This window comes from Phyllostomus hastatus, unplaced genomic scaffold, assembly GCF_019186645.2.
Source record: "Phyllostomus hastatus isolate PE091 unplaced genomic scaffold, TTU_PhHast_1.1 phas_contig_210, whole genome shotgun sequence".
Lineage (NCBI taxonomy): Eukaryota > Metazoa > Chordata > Mammalia > Chiroptera > Phyllostomidae > Phyllostomus > Phyllostomus hastatus.
Genome location: NW_025333737.1, coordinates 19,937,861 through 19,965,816, shown reverse-complemented (window position 1 = coordinate 19,965,816; position 27,956 = coordinate 19,937,861). Strand labels below are relative to the sequence as shown.

Here is a 27,956-nt window from a genome sequence, read left to right as displayed (position 1 = left end):
GGTGGGAAGCTGAATTAGTTCCCAACTAGTGGCTTCTATTTTCTCTGTGAAGTCGGAGGTGAGGTCAGTCATCTATTGGATGTTAGTGGAAAGTGAAGGATGGAAGTTTGAAATAAGAATTGTGAGAGTGGGAGAAGAAGCATACTAAAGAAACACAGTGGGACTGCCAAGTGCAGGAAAATACTTCATTTACATAAACTACCTGGCAGAAATTCGTGCTCTGTAAGCAATAAACACTATCTACCAACATTATTGTTAAAATTAGCCATTATTACAGCACAGTCTACTCTGCCAGACTTGTAGACAAACCACATTAGTGGGAGGTTGTGTAGGACTTGCAGCCTTTAGGAATACTAATAAATAATGCTGCAATATCATAACTCACCATTTATCATGCACACTTGCTATAGTCCTTATATTTTTATGCATGTTAGTTTTGTCAAACTTCACAACAGAAACTGAAGCCTCTTTGGGTGGTGGTTTCTCACCCAATAACTAAAATAAACATATCTTACACAGCTGAAATCCAATTAGTGTTAAAAGTGAACATTTTATTACATAACAAAAGTAAAAGTTTTCAAAAATCTATGTCAACAAAACCACAGCCATTCTGGGCACAAAGAGAAATTTTTACAATCAACATTACCTTTCACTCGTCAGAAATCTGACGGAAAATAAAGTGGCTACATGTGCTGCAACAGACAGCACCAAGTCTCTCTGTCTCCTGTGGCAGCTGAACAAAGTGTGCGTTACAGAACCACTGCCCTGATGGTGACTGAATCAGACAGGGAAGGAGGGAGCTCACAAGCAGGACGCTCACAATCTGGCTGGGAGTCCATCTGCAACCCGGTGCCCGTCAGTCTGACAAGTCGCTCTGGTCCAGCACGATTATCCTGTGCGTGTATTTTTTAAAAAACAAAAAAGGGAGTTTCAAGTTGTTATGTGTATTTTTAAAGACACAAACAATAGCTTCTTTCTATTCAACTGCATTCAAGGGAAACGGATTATGATTTTTTTATTTTTAAAAAAATTTATTAAATTTATTGGAGTAATGCTGGATAATAACCTGGTTTTGATTTTTATAATCAAGGGAGATAGGCCCAACTAAGCTATCATGGAAATGCAAAATGACTACAAAACAACTGACAACAGCATCTTCTGTACTCCCTCTTTCTAAAACTGTTATTGCTAACTCTACTGATTACTTAACTGAAGTTAATGTTTGTTTTACCTTATAATTGTAAACATTAACATTTTTAAAAATGAGCAACTTTTAATTCAAGCCTTTGTCATTTATGTTTATTTAGATGCTGATAACTGTTTACAGTCTGCTCATGTTGTCTAGAAATAGCGAACTTTGACTTACAAACCTTGATATCTCATTACCTGGATGGTTCTGACCAACCCAGTCGCTTCCAAAAACAAGGTTTCAGTTCCTCTGGATGAAATATAGGAAGAAGGGAAAAATCTGATTACTTTCTATGTCAAAGGGTACCGATATTCAGAGTCACTTTAGTGCTTTCTCTCTAGTTTAGGGTGAACTATTTACTAAAATCTTTCTAAAACCAGTTAATAGGTTTTCCCTTCTAACATTCTGCAGCTCCCTGTCATACCCATGAACACTATGATGCTAATTTATAAAGTTCCTGCATTGTATTTTCAGTGAACTCAACACTAGCTCAATGGTCACACTCTGGGTTCTGTCCCAGTCAGGATCCTGGAGGAAACCGAATGCAACCCCAGGCCCTTGAATGAAATGACTACTTAGAGAGGTACAGTCAGAGTTAAGGGAGCAAACAAGGGACCACAAGGCGTCCAGTGACTAGCAGCAGTGGGAAGCCATTATCAGTCCTAAGTCTGAAAGGACTGGAGGGTGGAGGTAGGGCAAAGCAGTTACTGGCACCCAGTGAGAGCCCAGGCGCAAGGATGGGCTGTGCTTGTGAAGGAACACTGCTGCTATGCAGAGATGAGGTGCTGAGTTAGGCAGGCAGGGGAAGTAATACCCCAAAATTGCTCTCCTGCCCTCTGATATGCTGGTGCCTCCCACTGGTGAAGGGCAAGCCAGCTGGCCAGGAAGCCCAGGAGACTCAGGAAAGCAGGAGAATGAGAATGTCCTGGAGAAGGGATGAAAGGGATACCAGATGATCTGAAAGAGTTATCTCTCTAACTTCCCAAGAAGAAGGAACTTAAATTTAGGAGGGTGTCATTTGTGAATGACACCTTAAAGCTCTATGAAATTGTTTTGTAATTGAAGTTAGTTTATACCTTTTACATTACTTGTAGACTCCATTTATATTCCACAATTTGTGATTTATTAGATTTTGCAGCCTCTGTGTGAGCTTAATTTAGAACTCTTTTGAAGGAACCAGACAGTTAAAAGCAAAATACCTTTCCAGACAAAACAAGATAAAGATGATCAGACTGACTGAAGGCTGGCTTGAGAAATGAAATTGGATGTTGTTACTGTATTGTGATGAAGACATGATTCATAATTAACAGAAATGCTGGGCTGAACTACAGGGGAAATGTGTAGGAGGATCATGTATAGCATCTGGGAAATTTCTAAATAACTTTGATGTTCCTCAAAGCCCAAGGACACCAAGCTACATTATAAACAACTGTTCATTCATTCATACCTTCATCAGAAGTCCCTAAAAAGCTCTCGGATGTCCTCTCTGGCTTCATGCTTTCCTCTTCTTTTCTTTTCTTTTCACCAACTTCTTGAGCCTTGGCACCTGTCTCCCTTCAATGACAAAGATATTCAGTATCAAAATATATGCACAATGGCCAGGGGAACAGGACTGTGCTCCAAAGGAAACACAGTAAAGCTAGCACTAATGGAGTGTTCCCTATGGACCAGGCATTTCAAGTGCTATAATGTATGTTGTATATTAACTCACTTAATTCTCATCACAACTACATAAGGTAGTTACCACTACCATCCCCATCAAGTAATGAGGAAACTGAGGCACAAAGAAGTTAAATTACATGCCTAGTAAGCCCTATAGCTGGAACCCAGTAGTTTGTTTCAGACTCTGCTCTTAACCACTAGGCTATAATGTCCAAAAGGGAAAAAAAACACCATTTCACTTATGTTGTAATTGGTGTCCTTTTACAACCACCACTTCCTTTATTACCTCAACTCCTGACACTCTCTGAAGTGAAATAGCTAATTAAAGTATCTAAGAATTTTAGACCACATTTGTCAAACTAGTAGGCAGAAACCATCTCTCCCAATCAACTATACTCTCTTAAGGGCAGAGACATCCTGCCCCTCTGCACCTTCAGCACCTCGCACGGCACCTCGCACAGCACTCAGCTCACGGTCTGTGCACCACAATGCTGGCTGAGCCAAACTGACATTGTTCAGAGATTTTTCTTCTGTTTCCTTTTGGTGGACATTCAAAACAAATATGTGAATGAGAGAGAAAATAAAGCCAGGCAGGGTGAAAACGATTTTTTTCTCTCCTAACCTCTCATCACTAACAGAGTCATAGGCTCTGGAGTCCGGAGGAGGCCTTCCGATTATTTCAACCTCCTTCCAAATGGCCCTGGACCTGATGGTTACCCAACCTGTACTTGGGGGAGGGCTGATTTTGGGGTGGGGAGTGGAGGTGGAGGAAGGGAGCTGTTGTTAAAGTAAGTGTGAAAACAGCTATTTCCTCTGCCAAATACCTATTGCTATGAGCAAGTTTAAGCTTTACTGAATAAAAATCCCTTACTCTGCAGTTTCTAGTCACTAGCCCTGGCCTTTGGGGCACAAGAGAGTAAGCTGACTCTCTTTACAATATTTCAGGTATTTGAAGACAGCTATCAAATTCTCCACTCCATCTGCTCTTCTCCAGCTAAGCCTCCCCAGCTCCTTCAGCTGTTCTCATATGACAGGGTTTCCAGACCTCTGACTGTTCCATGGCCATCCTATTCTGTTTGTGAATGTCTCTTTTAAAATGTGACAGCCACAAAGGAGCCTCACAGTGTCACACCACCATGAGACATCACCTTGATCTGGTCCATACATTTCTGTCTGTTCGTCCTTAATGCTGTATATCTCTCTTTATTTTTATTTTTCATCAACCTTTTAAGTAATTGCTTCAAAGTGAGGTCTCATGGAGTCATACAGGCTTTGACAAGAATTTTCTGAATTCTTACCAAGTCTCAAAATGCATGCTAAATGCAGGGCATATAAAAATAAGACATACTTTCTGCCTTCAGTGAAATTACACTGAGCAGGATCTTCCAATCAAAGATTCCCCATTAGGTCAGATCTCTCATATTCTATATTTTTGGATCCAAATGCTCAGCTTCATATTTTAGAGAAATCTAACATTTCCACCAGTCAAGATCTTTTTGAGTCCACAGTCTATCACCCATCACATTAGTATTCATTTTAGACTTGTAGTATCTAAAAATTTGATAAGCATGCCTTTTCTGATTTAATTCAAATGGCTGATGAAAATGTTGAAGGTGACAGGGCCAGGATACAACGATCTTAGAGGCCTCTCTCTATACTGATACCAATCTGCTAATCAATGTCTTGAGCACTATGGATGCTTGGAGGAACAGGGGCAGACAGGAGTCAGGACTGGCTTATCCACAGCAATGTAATGCCATCGCCACACATTCATTCTCCAAGGAGTCAAAGTATTTTTTAAAAACTAAAATCTAATCCCCCTTCCAGAGAAAGAAGAAAATGATCTCCTGCTGGAGAATAATAAATAACCTTGCAGAGCCCTTGGAGAGATCCTGTAGCTCTGTATGGTCCTCAGGTGGCTGCAGCCATCTTTCCAGGTCTTCATCCAGAGTAGAGTGAGCTCTGTCCAAGGGAAAGTGAAGAGAATTGAAACAACAGTCACTTCCCTTCCCCCTTGACAAGGAGGCATAGCCCTTTAGAGTGAGAAAAGACCTTCGAACTTGTACTTTCACTATACATACAAGAAAATGAGAGCTCACTGAGATTGTATGTAGAGTTGCAGAGGTCACCTAGATCTAATTTGAATGCGCACACCCTCTTTTAACCCCTTGACGAAAAGCTTCAGCACCACCCTGGCTGGTGTAAAGCGTCAGCACCGCCCTGGCTGGTGTAGCTCAGTGGATTGAGCGCAGGCTGCGAACGAAAGGGTCGCTGGTTCGATTCCCAGTCAGGGCACATGCCTGGGTTGCAGGCCAGGTCCCTAGTGGGGGCCATGTGAGAGGCAACCACACACGATGTTTCTCTTCCTCTCTTTCTCCTTCCCTTCCTCTCTAAAAATTAAAAAAAAAAAAAGCTTCAGCACCCATGACATCACTATCTTCCAAGACCAGAGGCTAGACTATGTCTCAGTTATTGGTCATTAAGTCAATTTCCACCTGAGGCTAGAACTATTCCTACAAGTTTTTTTTTTAATTAAGAACTGCCTCTGAGACCATCAAGGATGCAGAATGTGTTTTCAGAAGGCCTGAAAAGTCCCACCTATCTGAAAAATATCTTCCAGTCTGGCTTGGTGCCAAGGACCTGATGACAGAGCATCTGTGGGCATTTCTCCATGTCCAGCACAGCCAACCCTTTTGAAAAAGGAGGAGACACAGTAATAGTAGCTATTGTTTCATCATGTGCAAAGCACTTTATGTTTTTTATTTTATTTATGTTTCAGAGAGGGAAAAGGAGGGAGAAGGAAATGAAAGAAATATCCATGTGTGAGATAAATATCAATCAGTTGCCTCTCACACACCCCGAATAGGGGACCTGTCCTGCAGCCCAGATATGCGCCCTGACCAGTAATTAAACCAGTGACCTTTTAGTTTGTGGGATGACACCCAACCCAGTGAGCCACACCAGTCAGGGCAAGCACTGTATATTTATATAATCAAATGTAACTTGGACTTCTTGAGCTACCCTTCTTTTGCCTTGAATAATGGCATAGATGTCACTGCACATGTTTTGGGGGAGATGGAGGAACTGGAGTTACATCATACATTATGGTCCAAAGATTTCTAAACCTTAAAAAATGTATTTATTTTCCTCCCCTTTGCCTCCTTTTCTTCTCTGTCTCCTCCCAAAACTCCCTCCCCACTTCCTTGCAGGTCCCAGGGCTCTAGTCTCCTCCCCACTTCCCCACACCCGCCCTTCCAGGTCTCTTTCTTTTCCTTCTTTATATAGAATAATTTTGCCCTTGAAGAATGTGACAAAAACATGCTTCACTACCCAAAAGCTATTCATAACATTCTCTTCCCTAGCCTTCTTCTACAGCAGCTGAAAAGCTAGAAGTTCAATTTCCAGTCTCCCTGGTAAATGAAGATGGTCACACATCCCATTTGGCCAATGAAATATAAGTGGGCATCTGCTGGGAGGGGCTTCTAGGAAAGTTTTTGCTTTCCAAATAAAAAAGGGCAGTCAGCTAGAATATTCCGCCCCCCTCCCCACCTGGTGTGTGGACAGCAGTCACCTTGCAACCAGGAGGGGACAAGTCTGGAAATAAAGGTCAGCATGCTGTGCTGTTGCTATGGGTGGCAGACCAGGAAGATCAAAAGAGACGAAGTCCCTGGAGGCATCTTTGAGCTACTACACCAGCCATGCCCTGCCAACCTGAGGGCCTCTTTGTTATGTGAGACAAACTCATTTAAGCACAATAGTGGGGTTTTCTATCACTGCAGCTGAGAGAATTCTGCAGGGCTATATTAAGGATACACAGGACCAAGATTAGGATGAGGCAAGTGGTGCAAGGGCAGATTCAGATTCTGTCTTTCTTTAAAATTCAGATATTTTGTTCATCATGTATTCTTCTGTATTTGTTTTTAAACACTGCATTAAAATAATACATATCTTGACTCCTGAGTTTTTGGTGCCTCCTTCAGTTTGGTTCCCTAGAAGTGGATCCCTCAGCTCACCCCTGTCCTAGTGCTGATAATAGGACAAGGGGAGAGAAGTCAGGAGAAAAAAGGAGCTGAGCTGAAATGGTTACCCTACAACAAAGGTCAAAGTGGAGCTCTGAATCAGGAAGAGAACCAGGTTTTCTGAACCAACCTTGTGTTTCTAGTCTGAACTGTATAGCTGACTACCCTTATTTTCTCTTATTTGGCTAGAAAGATCTAATAATTCTCTTCCAGTGACTTTAATTAAACTGGGTGTTTTTAAGGATATTTTATTTGTTATGCTATTACACTTGTCTAATTTTTTCCCCTTTATCCCCCTCTGCCCTGCACCTCCCTCCCTTCAGCACCCCCTCCCTTTGTTCATGTCCATGGGTTGTACATAAGTTCTTGGGCTTCTCCATTTCCTATAGTATTCTTAATGCCCACCCCACCCCTGCCCACATCTATTTTGTACCTACCATTTATGCTTCTTATTCCCTGTACCTTTCCCCCATTCCCACTCCTTGTCCCTGCTGATAACCCTCCATGTGATCTCCATTTCTGTGATTCTGTTCCTGTTCTAGTTGTTTGCTTAGTTGGTTTTTGTTTTTAGGTTCAATTGTTGACACTTGTGAGTTTGTTGTCATTTTATTGTTCATAGTTTTGATCATCTTCTTTTTCTTAAATAAGTCCCTTTAACATTTCATATAGTAAGGGCTTGGTGATGATGAACTCCCTTAACTTCACCTGGAAAGTACTTTTTCTGTCCTTCCATTCTAAATGATAGCTTTGCTGGATAGAATAATCTTGGGTGTAGGTCCTTGCCTTTCAAGACTTTGAATACTTCTTTCCAGCCCAGCCCCTTCATGCCTGTAAGGTTTCTTTTGAGAAATCAACTGAGAGTCTAACAGGAACTCCATTATAGGTAACTCCTTTTCTCTTTCTGCTTTTAAGATTCTCTCCTTATCTCTAATCTTGGTTAATGTAATTATGATGTGCCTTGGTGTGTGCTTCCTTGGGTGTAACTTCCTTGGGACTTTTGGAGCTTCCTGGACTTCCTGGAAGTCTATTTCCTTTGCCAGATTGGGGAAGTTCTTCATTATTTTTTCAAATAAGTTTTCATTTCCTGCTTTTCCTCTTCTCTTTCTGGCACCCCTGATTCGGATGTTTAAAGTTGTCCCAGAGGTTCCTAGGCCTCTCATTTTGAGTTATTTCTTCATTTTGTTCTGGTTGAATGTTCACTTCTTCCTTCTGCTCCAAATCATTGATGTGAGTCCCGGTTTCCTTCCCTTCACTGTTGGTTCCTTGTATATATATATATTTTTTTTTATTTCACTTTGCACAGCTTTCACTTTTTCTACTTTTTTGCAACTGTACTCAACCATTTCTGTGAGTATCCTGATTCCCAGTGTTTTGAACTCTGCATCTGATAGGTGGGCTATCTCTTCATTGCTTCGTTCTATTTATGGAGCTTTGATCTGTTCTTTAATTTGGGCCATATTTATTTGTCTCAGTGCTCTTGTTACATTATGAGGGGTGGAGCCTTAGGTATTTGCTGGGGTTGGGGGCAGCGACCCACATAGCTGCATTGTGGTGCAGTCTCGATGAATGTTTCTGCTTTGACTCCTTGGTTGTTTGGACTTCCATACAGTTCGAATTTCTGGCAGTTCTGGTTGTTTTTTGTTTCTAAATTTGTTGTCCTTATTTTGGTTGTGCGAGGAGGCACAGTATATCTACCAATGCCTCCATCTTGGCTGGAGGTCTCTCTCCTAACTAAACTATTTTGAAAGAAGCCAAAGCCTGGGTTTGCCTCATAAAATGAAGTAAAAAAAAAATACTTGACAGGAAAAAAAACAAATAGTCCTATTAAAAAGTGGGCAAAGGAGTTGAATAGATACATGTATTTCTCCAGAAAAGGCATACAAATAGCCACAGAACTAATGAACAGATATTCAACATCACTAATCATAAGGAAAACGCAAATCAAAACCACAACAAAAGACTTCTGGTCAAGATGGAAGCACAGGCAGATATGGTTCACCTCTTCACAAAACCACATCAAAATTATGACTAAAATATAGATGCACCATCACTCAGAACCACCAGAAATCAAGTTGAATCAAAGTCTGACAACTACAGAATTAAAGAAACCACATCCACCCAGACTCATAGGAGGGGAGCAGATGTGGAACGGTCTGGTCCCACAACCGATTGTGGTGGATAAAAATTCAGGAGGGATATATTGGGAACGAGCAGTCCCAGTGCTACAACAGGACTGCCAGCCCAGGGTTCCAGTGCCAGGAAGATAAGTCCCCACAACTCCTGACTGCAAAAGCCAGTGAGAAATGAGTCAACGGAAGAAATTTCTGGAGCCCCAAGCAGTTCCTCCAAAAGAACCCACACATGGACTCACCTACTCAGATTTACTCCTTCCGAGCTCCAGAACCAGGATAGCAGCTTGAAAGGCATCGAGCAGAGGCACTGTTCCTTTTCTAAACCCTCTCCCACAGAGTCAGCAAGCTGGTGCCATACCTGAGATTCCATCAACCTGGCTAACAGTGTTTGACCCACCTTGGAAGTCCCCAGATACTCTGCCCCACTCAACTTACAGGCCCACCCAAGCTGCTTTTCTATATAAATGCCTGGTATTGGCTCATGCTTCACAACTTCCTAAATCCTATCAAACACGCAACAGCTGGCTTCAGTGAGCCCCAGGACTGGCACCAGCAGTAGCCAGGCTAGATTCACAGCTTCGCTTCAGCTGGCAATCTCCAAGCCCAGCACAAGTAGCAGCCATCTCAGATTGCTTTATAGCTCAGGCAGGATGCCTTGGGCAAAACACAGACAGGGGCTCACCTTGACCTGCCAATACCTGGGGAAACCCCAGGGCCAGTGTACCCAGTGGACAGCTACAGACCACGTCAGAGCACCACCACCCTGTCCCTGCACAGCTGATCCTCTAGGGAGGATGGAGATTGGTGGTCAGTGGTCACAGCCAGTCCTTACAGTTGACTGGCCTGGGTAAATCCCTCCTACTGATGTGCCAATGGCAACCAAGGCTCAACTAGAGAAGAGTGTACTCAGCCCACACAAAGGGGACACATTGAATACCTAGCTTGGGTGGTAGGGGAAGGCTGTGCCACTGGACCGTACAAGACACCTACTACATTAGGCCACACTACCAAGACATGGAGTCAAAGAAGCTCTGTCTAATACACAGAAACAAACACAGGGAGGCTGCTAAAACAAGGAGATAAAGAAACATGGCCCAAATGAAGGAAGAGATCAAAACTCCAGAAAAAAAAGCTAAATGAAATTAAGATAAGCAATCTACCAGATGCAGAGTTCAAAACACTGGTTATAAGGATGCTCAAGGAACTTAGTGAGGACCTCAACAGCATAAAAAAGATCCAGTTAGTAATGAAGGATACACTAACTGAAACAAAGAGCAATTTACAGGGAAACAACAGCAGAGTAGATGAAGTCAAGAATCAAATCAATGATTTGGAATATAAGGAAGCAAAAAACAACCAATCAGAACAACAAGAAGAAAAAAGAATCCAAAAAAATGAGGATAGTGTAAGCAGCTTGTGGGACAACTTCGAGAGGTCCAACATTCACATCATAGGGGTGTAAGAAGTAGAGAAAGAGCAAGAAATTGGAAATGTATTTGAAAAAACAGTTAAAGAAAACTTCCTTAATTTGGTGAAGGAAATAGACATGCAATTCCAGGAAGCATAGAGAGTCCCAAACAAGATGGATGCCAAGAGGCCCATTCCAAGACACATCGTAATTAAAATGCCAAAGGATAAAGATAAAGACAGAAATTTAAAAAAAAAGCAAGAGGAAAAAAGTTAGTTACCTAGAGGGGAGTTCCCATAAGACTGTCAGCTGATTTCTCAAAAGAAACTTTGCAGGCCAGAAAGGACTGGCAGAAATATTCAAAGTCATGAAAAGCAGGGACCTACAGCCAAAATTATTCTACCCAGCAAAGCTATCATTTAGGACTGAAGAACAGATAAAGAGCTTCCCAGGTAAGGTCAAGTTAAAGGAGTTCATCATCAACAAACTATTATTATATGAAATGTTAAAAGGACTTATTTAAGAAAAAGATAAAAACTATGAACAATAAAATTGCAAAAAATACATTTCTACCAACAACTGAATCTTAAAAACAAACTAAACAAACAAGAGGAACAGAGACAGAAGTGTGGATACAGAGAGTGTTTTGATGGCTGATAGATGGGAGGGGGTGGGGAAGAATGGGTAAAGAGGTGAGGGGATTAAGAAGTACAAATAGGTAGTTACAGAATAGCCATGGGGATGTAAAGTACAGAATAGGAAACACAGTAGCCAAAGAACTTATACACATGACCCATGGACATGAATAATGGTGGGGAGGTTCCCTAGGGATTGGGGGGTTCTGGGTGGAGGGGACAAAGGGGAAATTAGTCAGGACAGCTGTAGTAGCATAATCAATAAAATATAATTTTTACAATATAGTGAGACAGCAGTACCACTTTACCCTGACAATGAGCTACAATCAACAGGCCTGGCAGGCAGAGGTATGTGTGTTTGGGGTGGGGAGGTAGTTGTTTTTATCTCTCATCTCCCAACCCCCTCCTTGCCTCCCATCGGGTCTGACAACTCTGGATGCTGCCTATCATGGTCAGAGGCCTGCCTGGAGATGGGCAGTGCCCATGCCCTCTCAACCACAGTAGATGTGGGGGATAGGGAGGTCAAGGTGAGGATTAGGGCAGGGAGATGCTTTGAACCCAAGAAACACCGGTCAGAACTGGCTCTTGACTAATGGCAGGAAAAGGTAGGGGGAGATGCCTAGGGCTTGTGCTTTATTACTTTTTTTCTTTTATGAGATATGAATTCAAGCAATTGAAATATGCATTTTATTTTTTTTTAAATCACAATGAGATATCACCTCATATCCATTAGGATAGCTACTATCAAAAAAGCAAAAAAAGAAACAGTAAATAACAAGTATTGGCAAGAATGTAGAGAAACTGGAACCCTTGTGCACTGTTAACAGGAATGTAAAATTGTGCAGCTGCTGTGGAAAATAGTTTGGTATTTCCTCAAAAAATTAAAAATAGATTTATCATATGATCCAGCAAACCACTTCAGGGTATATAGCCAAAAGAATTGAAAACGGTGCCTTGGAGAGATATGTGTACACATATGTTCAGAGAAGCATTATTCAGAATAGTTAAAAGGTGAAAGCAATCCCATGTCCACCAACAAATGAATGGATAAAATGTGATACACACATATATAAACATACAATGGAATTAAGCCTTGAAAAGTTAGGAAATTCTGACACATGCTACATGAATGGACCTTGAGAACATTATGCTAAGTGATGTTACAAAAAAAAACCCCAACAAATACTGTATGACTTTACTTATATGAGATTATCAAACACAGTGAAACTTGTCCTGGTTGGTGGATTGGGCATTGGCCTGCAATCTGAAAGGTTGGTCACCTGTTCAATTCCCAGTCAGGGCATATGCCTGGGTTGCAGGCCAGGTCCCTAGTTGGGGACATGGAAGAGGCAGCTAATCCATTTTCTCTTGCACATCATTTCTCTCTCACATCAATGTTTTTCTCCCCCTCTTTTTCTCTCCCTTTCCCTCCAAAATAAATAAATAAAAATAAATGATGCTCCCTTTAAAAAAAAAGTAGTCAAACACATAGAAACAGAAAGTAAATGGTCGTTGGTAGGAACTAAGTAGAGGGGGACATGGGGAGCTGTTTAAAGGGTAGTGAGTTTGGGTTTTGCAAGATGAAAACATCCTGCAGATTGGCTGTACGACAATGTCAATATAATTAACACTAGTGAAATGCACACTTAAAATTTTTATGTGTATTTTATGACAATCTAAAAGTTTTTAAACTTTTTGGGATTGGGGGCTATTAGGATAGTATGACAAAAAGACCATTTTCCCCCTTCTTATTTGTCAATAGCAAAGGAAAAACTAGTACAAACTAATACAGTATTTTAAATCCTTTCAAAAGTCCAGGTTTTTCTGTTACCTCTCTGTGTCCTCTTCTAGATCTTGATTTTCTTTGGTCCAAAGTATGCTGCTATCTTCTTTTTTACTGTTAGTTCCTTGTTCTTCTAAATGACTTTGATCTAAAAACAGTTGAAAATTTTAATTTTATTTGAACAACAAAAAGTAATAATTTAGAAAGACTGCATTAAAATGGAGTGCCAGAAACTCAGGGCTACTCAGTGGCCCCTGAAGTCTGCAATTCACTAGTTCCCCTCTTCCCAGGACAGGAGGGGGCCAGATGGTAGTCTGCAGGGTGCTTGTATTCACAGCAGCTGCTTCTAGGGTCCTGAGAGCTCTTTAGTGCCAAGTGAGGCTACAGGAAACCTTGCCTGTGCCAAGGCTTAAGAGAGACAGAGGAAGCAGAGGGAGGGCACATTAAAGAGAAAGGAAGAGACCCTGAAAACAAATGCATATTTTTACTTGAGGACCACCCTGTTCTCACTTGTTAGATGTTTCTAGGTTGGAGCCCCAGGGAAAAATTTTGGGTGGGGAAGGGTAGTACCCTTTAATGTATGCCAGGCATTTTACACATGCTATCCCATTCCACCCTACCAGCAGTCCTGTGAAGGGAAGGGAACTAACATATGTTCAGTATCTTACAATGTACCAGGGGATGAGGTAGGAATTATCATCCTACTTTACAGATGAGGGTAACTGAGGCTCAGAGACATTAAACAGTTTGCCATACATGCAGTGGAGTCAGAATAGAGACGGACTTATGCCTGGCCTCAATGTCCACATTGCTTCGAAAGAAACTGGTGAGAAAGAGCTGGGTAGTCGGCTTACCATTTGCAGTGGTGCCCAGAGGACTTGCTGTGTTCCCACCCAACACTGCGGATGAAGCCTGCTGGTGCTTCAAGTGCTCTGTCCAATACAAAAGCAGAAGGCAACTTATTTCTTCCTTTGCAGGGCACAACATTCTCCATGGCAGTGATTCTCAAAAAGTGGCCCTCAGACCAGCAGCCACTGTATACCTCAGAACTTGTTAGATATGCAAATTCTCAGGCCTCATCCCAGACCCACTGAATCAGAAACTCGGGGTGGAGTCTGGCAGTAGGTTGTTTAACCAGCCCTCCAGGTGACTGTGGTGCCTGATCAAGTTTAAAAACCACTGCTTGAGGCCTGGCTGGTGTAGCTCAGTGGATTGAGTGCGGGCTGCGAACCAAAGTGTTGCAGGTTCGATTCCCAGTCAGGGTACATGCCTGGGTTGCAGCCCATGACCCCCAGCAACCGCACACTAAAATAAAATCTTAAAAAAAAGTAAACCCACTGCTTGAGAACATTCAATCCCAAACAACAATAAAAATTTAAATGATTATGACAGGCACTACTTGCAGAGCCTATGTGGCAGATACAATTTCTAATTTACATTAAGTCAAGATTAATAGCGACAATTACTTCTCACAACAACTCTGTGAAATAAATCACATTTTATGTTGTTATTCCTGTTTGCCAGATGTGGAAATGAAAGTAAGAAAGGTTAAGGAGGATAGTAAGAGGTAAAAATAGAATTTGAATCCAGGCAGTCTAGGTGTAAATTTTATGTTCTTAATCTCTATTTTCTAATCTTTCAGTTTGTAACAACATCAGAACCACCCCAAATTTCCCCTATCTCTATTGGACTATATTTCATATCTTCATCTAGTTTATGGGAAAGACAGAGAGCAAAGAGTATCTATACTTACCAGTTCCTAAAGAATTGCTCACTAGACCAAAACAACCATCTGCTAAACTCAGGTCCCTGCTTTGCATTTGTTAGGTGCTCGGTCTCCTCCAAGTGCTCCCAGAGCAGAGAGACAGCTGGGAGGCAGCACAGACAAAAGCCCTGGGCTTGTTCTCTGGCACAGCCCTGCTGTGTGCAGACACAGGTCTCTCCCTCATGCAGGCCCGGGAACAGGCCCTAGTAGCTCCCAAGCATCAGGGGGCCCCATAAAATCATTTAATATAATTTGAAATAAAAAGCTCATTTTATCCTCATTGTTAAAAGTAGTTCCTTGTTGATCTTAAAGGATTTCCTAGGGCTCTATAGGGCCCTCTCCTTTAGGTCCTTGTCAGATGCCTAGGATTTTGGATATGGGCATCCAAAAGCACAGGTGTCAGCTCCAGGTCACTCCCCAAAGCTCTCAAGGGGAAATAACAACAGAGTGACAGTGTACAATAACCAGGTGGGAGCACCCATTATTCAGAGAAACTACCCAAATGCCCTCTGCCCTTTGTCTAGCTGGAAAATCACTGACCTATCTCAAAGTACATGCATCACCTAGAAACCTGGCCCAGATAATTCCAATAAGTAAAATAAGGGAGCATTTCTGCAGAATGCACTGAGATACAGCAGTACCATGAGGGTAGACCTGGGGAGAAGCCTGGTGACAGTTGCTGAAATGGGGAAAACATCAGAATCTAGAGGAAAAGTTATCACTAAAGTCAAACTGCAAAAGGGCCTTCATGTACTGCCATAAGCTAGGACCAAGAAACAGGTGACACCTGAGCAGGACGTGTGTGGTATCCTCTAATCTCACAAGCAGCAATTCTATTGTAGTATTAACAGCTACTGGAGAGGAGGACTTTGCAAGAGCTCCCTGGGAAGTTAGAGGAGGAAAGTAGGTAAGGGAGTGGGGCCCTGAGAGAATGATCCCAAAATCCTGGGACCTATATGACTCTGACATTAGGGAGGGGTGCGCTGAGGCAAGAAGGGCCTGTGTCCAGAGAAAAAGAATCTAAGGAAGGTTCTGGCAGCTCTGACTGGCTCCAACCAAGTTCTTCAAGCCAACAGGGCTGGGGCTTGTGACAGCATGGACAGTGGCTTTCTGTTGAGTCAGACCAGGTAAGTCCTCATTCACCTTCCTCTTCCTGATGAGACATAAAATGTCTGAGATCCTGAAAATGAAGAGATGCCCCTCAAGAAATTCTCTAGAAGCCCCATACCAAGAACTGAACCATCAGAGGTCTGACAAGATGTGTCCTCTGAGGCTGGCTGGCCAGTCTGTTAAGAAAAGAGCAGTCAGGTCTTCCCTGGGGAAGCAAATCACCTGCCCCAAATGTCTTTATAATGTTTACTTCCAGCATTCGCTCAGCTGGGAAGGACCAGCCAATCAGCTACAACTAAAACTGAGCTGGTATTGCTCAGTTTCTGGCTGAAATGGAAAATTCTGGTCACATTCAGTCTTGTGCCACTGACTTCTCTGCCCTCGGGAAAGTGATTCATTCACAATGCCAATACCTTCAATATCTCCTGCTAATGGCAAAACTAAAAGAACAGGGTGTCTTGGCCTCAGTAGCCAGACATCAGACCTCCTAGGTATGGCTGGTTTGGTTCGAAGATAACAATTCCTTCAATAACAGGAGTTCATCATAATGAGCCATTTGAATGTTACTTCCTCTTCGAATCATTACCATAGGCCTTCTAAGTAACAAAATGAAAACAGACACAGGCCAATTATCTTGGCCAGGCTTCAGCAGTAATGTAAGGTCCATTTTACTGGAAAACTGCCCCTTCCTGAACTCTGTACAGTCAGTCAGACCTTCAAAAGGCCTTCGGTACTACTGCTCACACCTGAGGCAAAAAACCTTATTGTGGTCAGTGACTACAGTTAAGAGGGTCACTGAGTGAGTACATTCTGCATTGAACATCCCTTACCAATTTCATCAAGTAGTTCCTGAGATGGAGGTGGTAGCTCATCAATGTGATGCTGCGAGATGGCTTCTACCAGTTCTTAAAAAGGATAAAAGGGAAAATGATTTAATGCCCTCCTGGACCTGCAATGGATTTTCTAGGCCCTCACACAGATTGACTTAGGCTTTGTCAATGATGAAACAAACTGAGGCAGGAAGAAGGCCTCTTGAACTGGCAATCCTAGCTGAGATCTCCCAATATGTGAATGGCTTTTCTCTCTCTTTAACTCCAAATCTTTGCCTCCCTCACCCTTACCTCAGTATTGCTTTATCTGTGCTTTTTGCTCCCAAAGGATATTTAGGGAAGATGAAGTATAAATGTTTACTAAGAGGCTGGAGGCCCACTCTAGAACAGGGCTGCTGAAGGAATACAGAGGCTCTGGACCAGCCAAATGAACAAAACACAAAGTAGAAGGCCTTTCTCTATCAATTATGAGGCCAGGGGACACAGGAGGAATCATACTTTGGCCCTTCCCCTAAGACTTCAATTATAATACTAACAAAAATCCCTCAGCATAATTCACAAAATCCTTATCCCCCCGAGGGAGATTCTAGAGTTGTACCAAAAAAGCGGGACATTAAAATTAATGTGGCAAAGGCAATATAAATATGCCTGTCTCAACAGCTGTTAATATGCTCACATCCTTGCTTTGGAATTGTCTTCTAAGAATCTATCCAAGGAAAAGAGCTGAGGTGCAGATACAGATTTTTGCACAATTCTTCAACATAAAGGCATGTTTAACAAACATATGCAGAATGAAATATTATATAGCCATTACATATATTTCTTAATAATGTTTACTGGTAAGGGGAAATCCTCAAAATATATCATCAAAGAAAAAAGCAGGTCAGAACTGATATACAATAACGATCTTAACTATGCTAAAACTGCTTTTTAGCTTATTTCTAAAAATATAAAAAAGATATGTATCAAAATAGTACAAGAGGTTAAAAATGGTGATAGAATTCAGTGCTTTTCTTTTTTAAGCTCTTCTTTATTCTCCAAGTTTTCTATAATAAGTGTGTTTTACTTTTATAATTGGGGAAAATACACATAGTATTTTTGTTTAAATCTAACATAACATCAAAGAGGAGACTAAGACTCCCTTAAACTGGCTTCCTATTATGAAGGTGTGTTTTGATGTTAAACGCAGAGTAGTACCTTTTGGCAGGCTCCTTTTATGGGTGGCATGGGATGATGTGTCAGGCTCCTTAGCATTGCTGAAGGGACCAGCCCCAATAAATGTAGATGATCTTTTCTATAGGTAAGACATAAATATGGTAATTGACACATATATTGAGCTAAAAAAGCCATATAACTCAATCATCTCCAACATTAAGGCTGTGTATTGAGAGCATTTGAGATCCTGCTTCCTGGCATGTCATCAGTTTGGCTCAAATAAACTCCTATAAAAATGTTTCTTTGTTAACTGTCTCATCAATGGAAGAAGCCAGTTGTTTGTTGACTGAGTCAATTTCATTGAAATGTCACCTCATCCAGGAAGCCTTCTCACCCCTTTGCCTCTGTAGCACTCAACTTATTGCTGTGTTACAGTTTTTCTCACTAGGTGGTGAGCTCCTTTGGGGCAGGGACTATGCCTTTTGTATTCACGTTTGGATGCTTAGAAGAGGGCCAAACATGGTCCCTGGCACTCAGAACCTGCCCAATTAACAGTTTGATGAACAAAAGCATAAAATTCTTTATTGCCCTACTTCAGAATGGGACTTTTTGTGAGTCAAATGACCAAAGAAGATAACAATTGGTTTTTCATTGAGGGCCAAAGCCAGTAATCAATCTGCTACAGAATGTCAATCAACAGGTTCCTTTTGTTTTGTTTGTGTGTTTAGTGAATAAACACAACCAGTTTATTATTTATGATTCTAGGAGTCAGAGTTTCAGGCAGTACTCAGTAGGAACTGCTCCACATGTCAATTGGGGCGACAATGGTTTGGAGGACTCAAGAGGGTTTCCTTCAAAAGTCTGAGGCCTTGGTGGTGGCAGGATAGGGAAAGTCACATTGCAGGGAAAGGTGTGGGACAACAAGTTCTTAATGTAGGGTACCCAATAAGGAACTTATAGTTATCTTGAAGAAACTATACACATGAAATATGAGGGAGAGGAAAAGAAAAAGAACAAGAACAGGGGGTGGGGGAGGAGAGAAGGTAGGATACAATGGAGTGTAGACTATTAATTAGTTCAGGAGTTCAGAGAAGATGAGTATCAATCAAAACTCTCAGAGAACTAACCAGAGAGGCTTCAAGGAAGAAACAGAACTCGAACCTCCCCAAGTGGACAGAAAGTGGACAGAGAGAAAGGACAACGCAGGTGAAGGCGGCATCATAGCTACAGCAGAGGCTGGCTCTTTAGAGAAATTGCCAAACATTATCTCTAGAGGGAAAAAGGCACAAGAACCTAGAATCTATCTCACAGTAAAAACCCAGAGAGGAGGCCCGGGCAAGCCCGAAGAGGATCCAACTTATTTTGGTAAAATAAGGTAAGGTAAAATGAGGTAAAACAGATTTGGAGAAATCATGGCACTCTGGATCATTGAGGCCTTCAGGCTGGTTCAATGAGAGGGAACACAGAGGTGGTATACATACGTGATCAGTTAGTCTTGAAGGGAGAGTTTTAGAGGAATTAAAAAGGGAATCTAGGCTCTTTGCTTTCTCTCGAACAGTTGTCAATTTATCAGACAGAGCTGCAGTAGATTCTTGACTGCTCCAGTATGAGGTAGACCCTGTTTTCACCTGAAATGTGATGCTTCCAAGGCAGTCTTTATAGTGACTGGCACTTGAAGAAATTGACCCTGTTTTAGAAAAGAGGGCAGTTAGTGTCTGGATCCTTTAAAAATAAAAATAAAAATAATAATAATTATTATTATATCAGTTGGGTCTGTGAAAAAACTGCCTTTAAAAAAATATTTACTTATTTATTTATTTTTAGAGAGAGGGGATGAGAGGGAGAAAGAGATTGAGAAGAAACATCAATGTGTGAGAGAAAGACTGAGTAGTTGCCTCTCACACAACCCCAACTGGGGACCTGGCCAGCAAACCAGGCATGTGCCCTGAGTGGGAATCAAACCAGTGACCTTTCAGTTGGCAGGCCAGTGCTCAGTCCACAAAGCCACCACCAGCCAGGGCTGGATCCTTTATATTATTTAAAAACAAAAGCAAAAAACCCCACACAACTCTATGACTATACCAGGGGTTCTCCAAATTGTTAATAACTGAAATAATCACTGACCCAAGACACAATTCCTCAAGGTATAAAAAAAAAAGACAGTTCTAAACTTAGTCATCAAAATAAAGGGAAATTATTTGAACTACAAAAATACCGGAACTAAGGACACCAGAAAGAGGATATTAACACTAGCTGTATACAGTTGCGGGACTCAGAACTATGCATGTTTAGGGACAAGGGGCTGTTTGAAGTCACAAACTCTAGAGAATGCAATGCACAATATTGCACTACACTCAGTAGTGCTCAGGGTACACAGCAGTCTTCACATCTGCACAACTCTACCACTAAAGTAAAAACACCTCCTTGTAGCTGCTTAATAACCACCGGCACCACCCCTTCCTGGCCTTCCATGGGCTTATTCCCTCCAGCTTTGACCCTAAAGAAACACCTCGGAATTGTGAGAAAACACCTGCCAGGTCTGCTCCCAAGTCCTGGCTTCCCAGAGCCAATGTGACAGGGGCTGTCACTCCCTCTCCCGAAACGCTTCTCCCCCCCGGTGGGTGACTACCTGGGCTGAGCGGAGTGCTGACACTAGTAGGTGCATGGTTGATTTTGGGTGTTTTGCATGAGACTTCCTTAAAAGACCCGTCTTGTTCACAGGAGATACTAGACAGGTCTTGAATGTCTGTCAACGATCTAAAGAATTAAAAGCACACAATAATTGGGAGATGTTTGGAAAAATCAAACAATATATTCCTGAAATGTATTTCTTAAGAATGTTCTTGACAAAAGTCTTTATTTGGCAACAGGCCAGAGTTAGAGAATATCTTAGAATATCTGATATATTTTAAAGAAATTATCGGAGAATATCTTACCAAGAGACAATAATGTTAAATATATCTTAGCAGATAAAAATATACTATGTCCATAGATAAAAGTATATATGTGTGGAAACCAGATCTAATCTGTTCACGAAAGTATCAACATATAGTTGTTATTATTAACATCACAGTATTTCCTTGACTGTAAGATGCTAGTTATTTAGATCACATCTTCCTGGTGAAAGAAGAAATAGTCTCACATAAAATGGGAAAACTGTAGATTCTTTCAGACAAGGAAATGCTATTCCCCTCAACCCAAAACTTGACACAGTATCCTTGGGCAGCCCTTCAGTAGCCATACATGTCTTTCCCTTTCAGCTCCTCTGGTGACTCCTTTAATGTGTCCTCTTGTTCACCTTGTTCACTGTAAGAGAGCAAGTGAGAAAATTATATGAATTCCCTGTTAGCTGAGTACACTAAATTGGTACAAGGGACCAGTGTGAGAAACAGCAGGAAGGGCACTAAGCTCAGAAGTAGAAAGTGTGGGTTCTGGTCCTGGCTCTGCTACCAACTAGCCACATGTCCTCTGGCATGTCTGGGCCTTGCACTGCGTGCCTCTGTTTCCTCTTAAGACACTGAAAGGATCAGCCCATCTGAAATCAGCTAAGGATGTTCTACAGCAGTGAGCAAGTTCCAGAGGAAATCAATGGAGCATGGGAACTCTGCTGGGGATAGAGGTTGGAGCAAGGGGCACTGCCATGGGGCCTGACCAGGTGAGAGACAGCTTCCTGACACAGAGTATCAGGAGAGGCCAAGGGAGGCTTGTGCCAAAAATGGCCAGAAAAGAATACTGAAGACAAACTTGACCCATTTTTACTTTAACCAGTATTTAGTATTTAATCTTAGTATTTAATCTCAACACTTATTGAACACAAACCATAAGCCAGATCCCATGCTAAATCCCTCCATGTTTTCACATTTCTAATTTTGCAACAATCCTGTGAGACCAGTAATAAAAAGGAAGGAGCATGGACTTTGAATTTGAGTTGTAACTAATTCTCTTCACTAAAATACTTGGTCTCCTTCCAAGCACACAGTAGGACCATACTTTTTGGTTGTCCTAATTTACATAAGTGGTCACATGACTTGTTTTAACCAGTGGAACGTAAGTGAAAGTGATGTAACTCTTGGGAAGAAACTTCAAAGGACAGTGCACAATCCACCATGTCCCTTTTTGTCACCTCAGCAATTAAGAAAGCACAGAGAAGGAGACTATCCTCAGCTGGCATCTCTGATAGAAGGTAATGAAGCACAGACCCCTCCTGGCCATCCCATGATAGACATGGAGCATGAGCAAAGATAAACTTTTATTGTTTTAAGCCACTAAAACCTGGGGATTGTTATGTAGCATAATCTAGCCTAAGTGATATAGATGCTTACTAACTGTTCAACCTTAGAAAAAGTACTTAAACTCTCTGAACTTTGCTTTCCTTATTGGCAAAGTGGAAATAATAGTACGTACCTCATAGGATTGTTACATGAATTAAATTTGACAAAACAAAGTACCTGGCATATAGTAGCTGCATAGGAAACACTAGCTATAATTATTACAGAAAAGGAAACTGAGGCCCAGAGAGGGGAAAGTAAACTAAATGTTATTGTACCAGGCCCTTTACATCTATTATTAGTTTTTTAATTAAACTTTTCATTATAAGATAACTATATATTCACATGGAGTTTTAAGAAATACACTTTACCCAGTTTCCCTCAATGAAAACATCTTGCAAATCTATAGGACAATATCACAACCAAGATAGAGGCATTTCCACCACCACAAGAACCCCTCGTGTTACACTTTCATAGCCCTGTCTACTTTCCTCCCACTCCCCACTTCATCCTTAACTTCTAGAAACAAATCATTTGTTCTCTATTTCTATAATTTTATCATCTCAAATATGTTATACAAGTGAAATCATGTAGTAAATAACTTGTTGTGATTGCTTTTGCCACTCAGCAGAATTCTCTAGAGATTTATCCAGATTGTTATGTGTGTCAACAGTTCATTCTTTTTCATGGCCAGCTGGCTCAGTTGGTTAGAGTGTCGTCCCCATACACCAAGGTTCTGGTTCGATCCCCGGTCAGGGAACATACAAGTATCAACCAATGAAGATGTAAAAAAGTGGAACAACAAACCAATGTTTTTCTCTTCCCCTCTCCAAAATCAATAAAAATAAATAAGTAAATAAGTACAGCAGACAAGCCAGCCAGCCAGCCCTGGTCAGGTAGCCCACTTGGTTAGAACATCATCCCTATATGCCAGCATTGTGTGTTCAATCCCCAGTTAGGACACATGCAAGAAAAAAAAAAACTAAAAAAATAAATTAAAATGAAGTATAAAAATAAAAGAAAAATAGTTCATTATTTTTTATTGATGAAGAGTATTCCATGGTATGAACGTATCACAACCTGTTAAATCATTCACTTATTAGATAAAATCTGGGTTTCTAGCTTTTGGCAACAAAAAAAAGTAGCTTTAACTTTCACATATGCATTTTTGTGAACATAAGTCTTAATTTCTTTGGGCTAAATACCCAGGAGTTATATTATTACTTTTAATCCCCATGTCAACATTCTCAGTAAGGATTCTTATTCCTAGTTTACAAGGAGGGAAACAGAAGACAGGGACTGGGAAACTTGAGGGAGGTCACATGGTAGAAAGGTAGTCAGGACCTGCACACAGATGATGACTGCCTTCCATGGCCCCTCACGATTCTGCTAAACAAGGCCTAGCAAAGCTCAGATGCTAAAGCTAAGTTTTAGAACGTGGCGGCTAATACATGTTAAGATGAGCAATATATAAAAATGGGATGTTATCACCAATTAACATCACTTCTATGAGTCTGATGCTGTGAATAAAATAATAGCACATACCTTTGTATAGGTTGGAATTGAGACCTGGTCAAAACCTCAGCATTCTTTGCAACGCTTTTTCCTATTTGGACCTCTCTTCCACCTGAAAGAATAAAGTAAATGCACTTGTAAAAAGAATTGTTGCCAACTCAGATTATTATTTTTATTCTCTTCAATTTCCCTTGGTCTTATCCACAATGAGAAATAATCTGGATAAACAAAAGTGTTCCCTAATTGGGTTTGGATTGAGTGCTGTACAAGAGGTTTTTGCTCTGAAAGTTTATTTTCCTTGCTCAGAGGGGAGAACTCTGACACTCACAACACAATCAAGCTATTTACTGGCCTTCCAGTTATAACCACACAGTTATTTCTGGAGACAAATGTTGTTTTGTCTTTCAGGAAGACAAACTGACCTGGTTCCAGTCAACAGACACCAGGGGGCGTTGAAACCAAGAACTGCTTGTTCACTGATTCCAAATAGAAAAGACCATTAGCTGGGTGTTCTCAGAGTGCTAACTGTGCTTCGTGGCCATCAAACACCACTTAAGGAGTAGGGGTGGGGTCTTGAGTTTTAGGAGCTAATTCACTGCCTTCTGTTCTCCTTGGCATCAAATGTCTGAAGTCAGCCCACCCCAATTCTCAGATACTGTGCAGACCTCTGGGCAGACAGGGCCAGTATCCATGCTCCTTCCCACCACTGTACTGCTGTAATTTACAGAGATGGGGACAGAGCAGCCCACCCTGTTAGCAAATGCTCACAATCCCCCTGCCATTCCTGAGGTCCATGTTGTCTGGTGGGCAGTACGAGGCCCACAAGAAGAATGCTCCCTTTAGCAGGTACCGAGGAGCTCTGAAATCCCACCAGTGAAGATGCATTGGGGTTCTTCTTCCTGTGACCCTCTTTCAAATACCTACAAAGCATAAATGAACTCCCAGTAAGCACAATTTAGAGCAGGAGCAGGAGAGGAATTTAGAGATTTTAGAGTCTGACCACTTCCTTTATACAAGGGGAAAGTGGGACCCTGGAGTGAAGTAAGTTGCCCAAGGTCATGCAGGAAAAAAAAATCAGTGGCAGAACTGGGCTTGGAAGCAGCGCGTGTCCAATTGTTACCCCTGTTTCATCACTTGGTGTGCAGCAGATATATATCAGAGCCCTAGTGGAAAAGGGGAGAGAAAGGGCTGAAAGAATGAAACAGTAGAAATCAGAGGCTTCTTCATGTACTGCAGATGTTTGAATCAAACTAGCCCAGGTTTTCTGACCTGTCTGCCCTAATTTCTCTATTCCACTCAACCTTCTTCCAAACACAAGCAAGGTGGCTATGTGCAGGCCAGGCTCTCCCAGGAAGTAACCAGGGGCAGAGGCTCCACAGAAAGAAGTGCGTGGCCCAAGACCTAGGTCTGGGGACTTAATAATACAGATCATCCTGAGAATTTAACTGTTCATTTAAAAGCTTAAGGCTTCTTAAAATGCTCCCAACTGTGATTGGGGCCTGGATCAGGTTAGAAATGGAAGCTGGCGGCTGCAGCAGGAGAAAGAGTGAGTTGAAAACCCAAGCCCACCCTGCAAAGCTGGTTAAGAGTGTTGAGACATGACTGTGGACAGCTACATGGCTTGGTAGGTGGTTAACTCTGGTTTTAAATTAGATGGTTGCATACCTTAAAAGAGCAAAAGTATACAATTTTTTTAAATGTCTATATCAGAATCAGTGGTTCTTATATCTTGTCTTGTGCCAAACCCCAGCTACTGATCCAAGGTTAACTTCCTATGTAACAGAAAGCAGTTGCTAAGCTGTACAGAACCAAAGGCCTCCCAAGGGAAGAATGTTATGCTGACTCAGCACTATTGGCTGCAAGAAAAGGAAAATGATGGTAACACTCTGCCTTTTGGCATAGAGAAGGACATGGAAACCTACTTCTAGTTTCTGTTGTGTGAATAACTCACTTTATGACCTGGGTAAATCCCTCAGGTCAGCTGGGCAAAGATAACTAAATACCTGATATGTGCCATGAAGAAGCCTGGATGCTAGTGAAAGACTAGAGGAAAAAAAGAAGCAACAACTACAACACAGGCCATAAGAACTCAAGGGGGAGTATAAATGACATGCTGTATGGATGTCCTGAGGCTGTTGAGGGGCATGAGATATATTCTAATAAGGGGAAATCAATGAGGCTAGGTTCTCTCATGTGTAAATAGAAAAGCCTGGAGGAGGTTATCTCTGAGACTGTTCCAGCTCTAAACATCTGTGTTCTGACACAAAGTGAAGGCAAGTGATTCTCAAAGGAATCTGCCCTAATGGCTTATTACCAGAGCCTTGATGTTGGGCAAATGCATCTTGTATTCCTTCAAAGTCTTCTTCTATAGGACTTGAGGTCTGCAAAATAGAGAAAGGAGGTTCAATGGAGGCAGATATATCATCAAAAGGTTGAGAATTTCCTGATGTTCTTAAACCCTGAAAATCTTCGTAAGATTCCTACATCTTTTATAGAAAAATAACAAACCTGCTTTGCAGACACTAAGTACTTATTTGTACCATATGTTGCTCCTCAACAAAGACTCCCCCACCTTCCACTGTAAGTAGGAATTATGTGAGTTTCCCTTCATCATTATACCCTCCTCACCCAACCTCCCAACAAAGATGTTTTGATTCCCGGAAGTTTTATCAGAAAAGCCAAAGAGCCGGAAAATAACCCAGACCGAAAAGTTACTCTATGGGGTAAGAATTCAGAACATCAGTTTGAGGGGAGGACGTGATGGGGAGGAGCAGGCACAAAGCAGATCTTTTCTGGGACCAATAACGTTCTGTTTCTTGATCTGGGTGCTGGTTACATGAATTTATTCAGTTTGTGAAAGTTCATGAGCTAAACACTTAAGATCTGTATACTTTTTTCTGCTATACTTTTTATATACGTATTTTATATATATATCTTTTTATTAAAAATGTTCATAATATCCCAGCCTGCTCACAATAAAATCAAGAACTGTTGAAAATAATAGAAAACTGTTCTGAGTTTTCAGAAGTGCAGACAAGTGGAAATAATGCTTTTTGATGCATCACTAAATTATTCTTGTCAGTCAAATGTTGTGATTGACATGTATGATCCTCCCTTTCCTCTACCCGACCTTCCATACTGATAATAAAAGATCCAAAAAAGGTGGCAGGTTAGTGGGGAGATGAAGTAGAAATTATATAAGTAAATAAGAGAGTCCAATGAGTTTCACTCTATAAATGAAAATACACTGTACAAATAAGCTTTTGCAAAAGCTAAGCAGATTCCCAAGAAAGCCTAGTGTACTGGACAGCTTCATTATTTGCTGCTGTTACCCTGGCTCTCCCACCACTAAAGCTTGGTAGACCATGGCTAATTCCCCACATCTGTGGATCACCAGTTCCTCCTCACACAGAAGAATAACAGCAGGCCCTGGCTGGTGTGGCTTCCTTGGGTGGAGTGTCATCCCAGGCACTGAAAGGCCATGTCTGACTCCCAATCAGAGCACATACCTAGCTTGCAGGTTCAGTCCCTGGTTGGGGAGTGTTTGGGAGGCAACGGATTGATGTTTCTCCCTCTCACCCTTCCTGTCTCTCTAAGATCAATAATGTTACCTCAGGCGAAGTTTGGTTAAAAGAAAAAAGTACAGCAGACCTTATGTGTCCCCAGAAAGGATATGTAAATTGGGTAAAATGAAGAAAAACACTTAAAAGTAAAAAGTACTGTACAAATAAATGTCAGAACCACAAATTTGGAAGAAATTGCATGACCTTCCATTCTCAATAGTCGTATTTTTCAGATGTTTTTTCAAAGCACATGAAAACACTCATTAAATCAATATTATATATACTTTTACGTGAGGCTATTTTTCCTCAATAAAAATAATTTAAAAGGAGTAAGGCAATGGAGAAAGCTTAAAATGTACCTTACCCTGAACTGTAAATTTTTTACCTCTAGAGCTAAGTCTTCTTGAGCAGTTGAAGAGTAAAAATGTTCATTGTCTGGAGTTAAAAATTCATCTGTTATGTCCTCAGAAGACTCTGGTGAACAAGTTGATTGCCCGGACTGATCCTATTAGAAATGCAGGAAATCACTTTTAAGTTGGTGTCCACTGTAAAGAAATCCTTTCACAGTTGGATGTAGTGTCAAAAACAGGGTTATCTAAGGCCCTGACTGGGTAATCAGTTGGTTAGAGTATCAACCTGATACACCAAGGTTGTGGGTTCGATCCCCCACATCAGGGCACATACAAGAGTCAACCAGTGAATGCATAATTAAGTGGAACAACTGATCAATGTTTCTCTCTCTCCCTCTTTCTCTATCTAAAACCAATAAATAAAATAATAAAATAAAATAAATATAATAAAATAAAGTAAAATAATAAAGCAAAATAAAATAACCCAGCAGTCAGGGTGACTCTCTCTGAGCTGGCCCTTCCTGCCTGCTTGTACACCCGCCTCTGCTCTCCTTCCCCACAGTAAGCTGTGA

The 27,956-nt window shown here is 41.4% G+C and overlaps 1 protein-coding gene across 3 annotated transcripts in view; it reads right to left on the bottom strand.

Annotated features, from left to right (window-relative positions):
* Positions 1-587: 587 nt before the first annotated feature.
* TEX14 (testis expressed 14, intercellular bridge forming factor) overlaps positions 588-27,956 on the bottom strand; it is a 67,637-nt gene continuing 40,268 nt past the window's right edge. For 2 of the 3 annotated variants that reach the window (XM_045836923.1, XM_045836924.1), the window contains exons 19-32: positions 27,420-27,539; positions 25,786-25,852; positions 23,502-23,583; positions 20,932-20,994; positions 20,318-20,445; positions 19,170-19,375; positions 17,731-17,827; positions 16,534-16,608; positions 13,683-13,760; positions 12,877-12,976; positions 4,721-4,813; positions 2,637-2,743; positions 1,387-1,438; positions 588-893 (exon numbers count right to left, since the gene is read on the bottom strand). In XM_045836923.1, coding sequence (XP_045692879.1) covers positions 857-893; positions 1,387-1,438; positions 2,637-2,743; positions 4,721-4,813; positions 12,877-12,976; positions 13,683-13,760; positions 16,534-16,608; positions 17,731-17,827; positions 19,170-19,375; positions 20,318-20,445; positions 20,932-20,994; positions 23,502-23,583; positions 25,786-25,852; positions 27,420-27,539 — 1,305 coding nt within the window. In that variant the 3' untranslated portion in view covers positions 588-856. The remainder of the gene's footprint in view (positions 894-1,386; positions 1,439-2,636; positions 2,744-4,720; positions 4,814-12,876; positions 12,977-13,682; positions 13,761-16,533; positions 16,609-17,730; positions 17,828-19,169; positions 19,376-20,317; positions 20,446-20,931; positions 20,995-23,501; positions 23,584-25,785; positions 25,853-27,419; positions 27,540-27,956) is intronic. The other variant, XM_045836925.1, reaches the window with a different exon arrangement.